Source organism: Macrobrachium nipponense, chromosome 39 (assembly GCF_015104395.2).
Source record: "Macrobrachium nipponense isolate FS-2020 chromosome 39, ASM1510439v2, whole genome shotgun sequence".
Lineage (NCBI taxonomy): Eukaryota > Metazoa > Arthropoda > Malacostraca > Decapoda > Palaemonidae > Macrobrachium > Macrobrachium nipponense.
The window spans coordinates 4639956-4644553 of NC_061099.1; the positions used below are offsets into that span (position 1 = coordinate 4639956).

The window sequence follows — 4598 nt, forward strand, 5'->3', positions numbered from 1 at the left end:
TAACATCACTTAATGTAAGCATCTAACATTACTCTAAACGGAAGCATCTAACATTACACGTAAGCATATAACACTACTCTACACGTAAGCATCTAACATTACTCTAGACATACGCATTTAATATTACTCTACACGTAAGCATCTAACATTACTCTAAATGTACACATCCAACATTACTCTAAAAGTAAGCATCCCGCATACTACTGAATTCGAGAATAAGCAGTAGTCGGGCGGAAACCTGCTCAAAGCACAGCTAAAGGAGAGAAAAAGTAGACAAAAGATGTCCAAGTAGGTGACAGCATCCCGTTATTAAAAAGGGAAAACCATAGACGCCTTCAAAAAAAGAAAAAAAGAAAAAAAAAAGGGGGGGGGGGGGGGCGATTATGGATTCTGAAAACAAGGGGGAGAGTTATGCCTTTTCATCTATGTTTCTATGGCTGGCTATTGATGAGAGCGCGCCCGCGCATACGTACACACACACACATACCCATAGATAGATAGATAGATAGATATTCAACACACAATCACGCGCGGAACAGAAATACAATTTCCGACCAAGTCGGGATCGAACCCAGGTCTTCGGTATTGCTCTTTCCTTTCAACTGATAAGCCTGGGTTCAATCCCAATAGGAATATGAAATTTACATATGTATATGTATGTATGTATGTATATGTGTATATAGGTATATATATATATATATATAATATATATATATATATTATAATAATATATACAATTTATAAATAATATATATTATATATATATATATTATATATATATATCTATATATAATATATATATATATATATATAGAGAGAGAGAGAGGAGAGAGAGAGTAGAGAGAGAGAGAACGTATATCTGCTAACAGCCCTAAATACGATACACAGACAAACAAACATTGACCGTTATGAGGTCACTCGTTTGTGCTGACACATACATTTGAACGCACCACCCACCTCAATAAAAGAAAATAAAAGTAAAACTAATTTGCAGATATAAACATAAAAGAACGAAATGGAAGAAAAACAGAAAAAAAAACCATAACAATTAACCGTCAACATGACAACGCGGCATCATAACGCCGAACAATATTACACTACATCCGTGGAACAATACACAGGCTAATGAACAGTACACGTCACTTCATGAAACCGTAATACGCCTTCGTAATTAATTCCGGGGAATTTTAATATTTATTTCCTTTTTTTTTTTCTTTTTTTTGCTTTGTTTAGGCTTTGTGACACCCTACCCACATCATCCAATAAAGATGGAAAATGACGGTCATTTATGACGTTGCCGTATTAAGAACGGTGGATGTTTCTGAATATTTTTGTAAAAATTATTATTTTAGTGGCATCTCTTCGAGTGTGTTGGATGATTCGCCTTTTATATATATATATATATATATATATATCATTATATATATATAGATATATATATATATACCCTTATAGAATCAAAGTGAGGTTTTATTACATCTGAAACTTGGGTTATAATATATGGTTTTATATATATATATATATATATATATATATATATATATATATATGTGTGTGTGTGTGTGTGTGTGTGTGTGTGTATTAATGTATTATATGAACACATATAAAAACAAATAAAAAGAAAAAAAACATAAAATACAACCATATAAAATTCATCGTTTACGAAAAAAGGCAACATCTTATAAATTAACAAACGTGTAAGGCTCTCTTAAACAATAAAAACTATTTCAGATTAATGCTCACAGGCTGGAATTCATCACGTGATTAAATAATCATTAAATGTACCGAGCACAACAAACGATATATATACAGTTCACTGGGAATACAACTTGCAAATACTTTTCAAGCCTGGAATCGGGTGTGTCAGTCCTATCAAGGACCGGTTCCCCTTATGCACTGCTCCCAGAGAGAGAAAGGAGAGAGAGATAGAGAGAGGTGAGGGGAGGGGGGTTTGCCGGTTAATTTGGCGTGTCAAACGGGTCGATGTACTATACTGTTAAACTGTTCATTATATCATTAGGTATATATATTTGGTGAAGAGATAACTCAAAGACATTAGTAGAATAATCAAGGAATTATACCTCTATCTATCTATCTATCTATCTATCTATATATATATATATATATATATATATATATATATATATATATATATATATATCTGTCCTTAACAGATATTTGACTTACGTAAGTACGCAAAAACTTAAAATTTTAAACGTACAAATTCGTAACCTAAACTACATGACGAACCTTGACAGCACCACGCATCTACGCAACTCACTAATATATATATATATATTATATATATATATATCTGTCCTTAACAGATATTTGACTTACGTAAAGTACGCAAAAACTTAAAACCTTCAAATTCGTAACCTAAACTACATGACGAACCTTACAGCACCACGCATCTACGCAACTCACTATCAAGAAACAAAATAAAACTTATTTTACTTACGCACAGCGAAGGCGTACATCCGAATCGCGCACGCGAAGACGCACAGAAGCAAGAGCTTCTCCATCCTGAAGCTTTTCTCCTCCTCGAACGTGAGAGAGAAGAGCAAACTTGTCTATGCTGAAGTCACAGATAACAGAAGGAAAATGCGAAGAACACAAATACAAGCAGTTCGTAACAGTTGTTCGGACCGCTCTGACGGCCAGCCACCAACCCTCAGGCTCTTTTAAAGGCTCGGCACTGCCATCTGGGCGTAGTTGCCAGTTAGTGATTTAGTTGGGAAACCCGCTTTAGGAAGTTGTTTGATTTACTTTGTCGAGACATGAATGCAGTGGGGGAGGGGTAGAGAGTTAGACCTTATCTTATATCTGTTTGGAATAGATCTACAACTCCATTAACTAATAAATACGAAACTACGACTGATATTGAAGCATGCCACACCACATTTACCTCGGTACCTCCCCAATCTAAAGTTGCCAACGACTCATTATTCGGAAAACCACGCATGAACCGGCCAGGGTAAAACCTATATCCATAAATATTCTAAGAAAAAAAAAAAAACCTAACCAAAACCATTATCAAGTAGAGAATGCGCATTGCAATAAGAGTGATGTGTTCGAAATGTGCTCAAGCGCATGGAGCCTTTTGTTGACTGAGGACAGGATTTCGAGTTAATGGTCCCAAGACACGCAAAATGACGAGGAAAATTCTTCTCGAAGTTGTCTGGGTTTCGTAAGATCTACGAATCGCGACTCTGATGCTTAGGATTTCATGTCTTTATAATTGTTTGGATCTGTCCTAGGTGTTTCGGGGGTCGTTATCTAGGCCTAATATTTCTTAAGGGTCATTATTTCTACGATATTTTAGTCTTGTTTGTGTTATCACGGTCATTCCCAACGGGCCTTACTAAACGCGCTGCAAAGGTGGATTACACACCGGGTTAGAACTTGGCTAGAACCCTTGGGGGTCACTGTGTAGGAAAGATCCGTTGTATTTTCTTCTTTTCTAACCCGCCCAGAAAGCTAGTTTTACAACTAGGCCAACTTTTCATCCAGTGCACTGCCCTTTAAGGGCGGACCATTAACACGCACACACAAATGACTATTTCTTCAAATTGAAGAGTTTGTGTTTTGCCAATAGTATTTCCGCCTTTTAACAAGTCGTCCCGGAAGATATGTCTACAACCAACAACCCGAAACACCAATACAAAGCCGACCAGGAAGCTATTTTTAAAATTATCAGTAAGACAAAAGACCAATATCTCCATTGGCAACTCCCACACAGTAAGCTAGCCGTTAAGCGGACTACGTAACACCAAAACAATAAGACTGTAAGACTGTACATCATTGCCATGCTAAAATCACGCGTCCATATTCCTTCGCAATAGACTGCCACGGTGTTTTAGCAGTCCCTGCGTGAATCTCCAACGGCTAAGCTCTTGTGCTTTCAAGCATTTTAAGAATGCTATGCAATTCCTTAGCAGTCGTTCACGTGAACGACGCGAGAATATTACTATGTATGGTGAAATGTATTAAAGTACATACGTAAGATTCCAGAGAAGCATGTGTAAGAATCTATAGCGTTCTATTTTCCAAGAGTACGAATTGCGTGCAAGCACGTACACGAGACACACACACACCCACACACGCACACACACCACCTATTATATAATATATATATATTAATATATTATATTATAATATATAATATATAGATATAATATCTATATTATATATAAAGTATATATATATATATATAATAATGGCATCTTCTTTGCTGGGAATAGTAAAACCCTGCTCCATACTTCCGTGATGCTTTGCTTGGCAAGAAGCAGCTAGCCTGCTTGGATCAATTTACTCAATAACTAATCTAAGTAAAATACATAAGTGAACTAAGGTAAACACAATAAGTGTATAAAGCAATAAAAAATGAAAAACAAAATGAATAAGTATAAGTGAAAGATAAAATAAAAAATATAAATAAATAAAATAAATAAAGAGGTAAATAAACCCATTGAATGTTAATGAGTAAAGATACGTAGGATAACCAAATAAATAAACTATTAATGAAATAATTAAATATTCGCAGATACATAAATAAATAAATAAATAACGGCACAACTTCATAATTTTAGTCCATC

At 35.1% G+C, this 4598-nt stretch overlaps 1 protein-coding gene across 4 annotated transcripts in view; it reads right to left on the reverse strand.

The window, feature by feature from the left end:
* Positions 1 to 2676, reverse strand: part of LOC135210053 (kielin/chordin-like protein) — a 100632-nt gene extending 97956 nt beyond the window's left edge. For all 4 annotated transcript variants that reach the window (XM_064242845.1, XM_064242847.1, XM_064242846.1 and 1 more), the window contains exon 1: positions 2462 to 2676. In XM_064242845.1, coding sequence (XP_064098915.1) covers positions 2462 to 2525 — 64 coding nt within the window. In that variant the 5' untranslated portion in view covers positions 2526 to 2676. The remainder of the gene's footprint in view (positions 1 to 2461) is intronic.
* Between the last annotated feature and the right edge of the window lie 1922 nt (positions 2677 to 4598).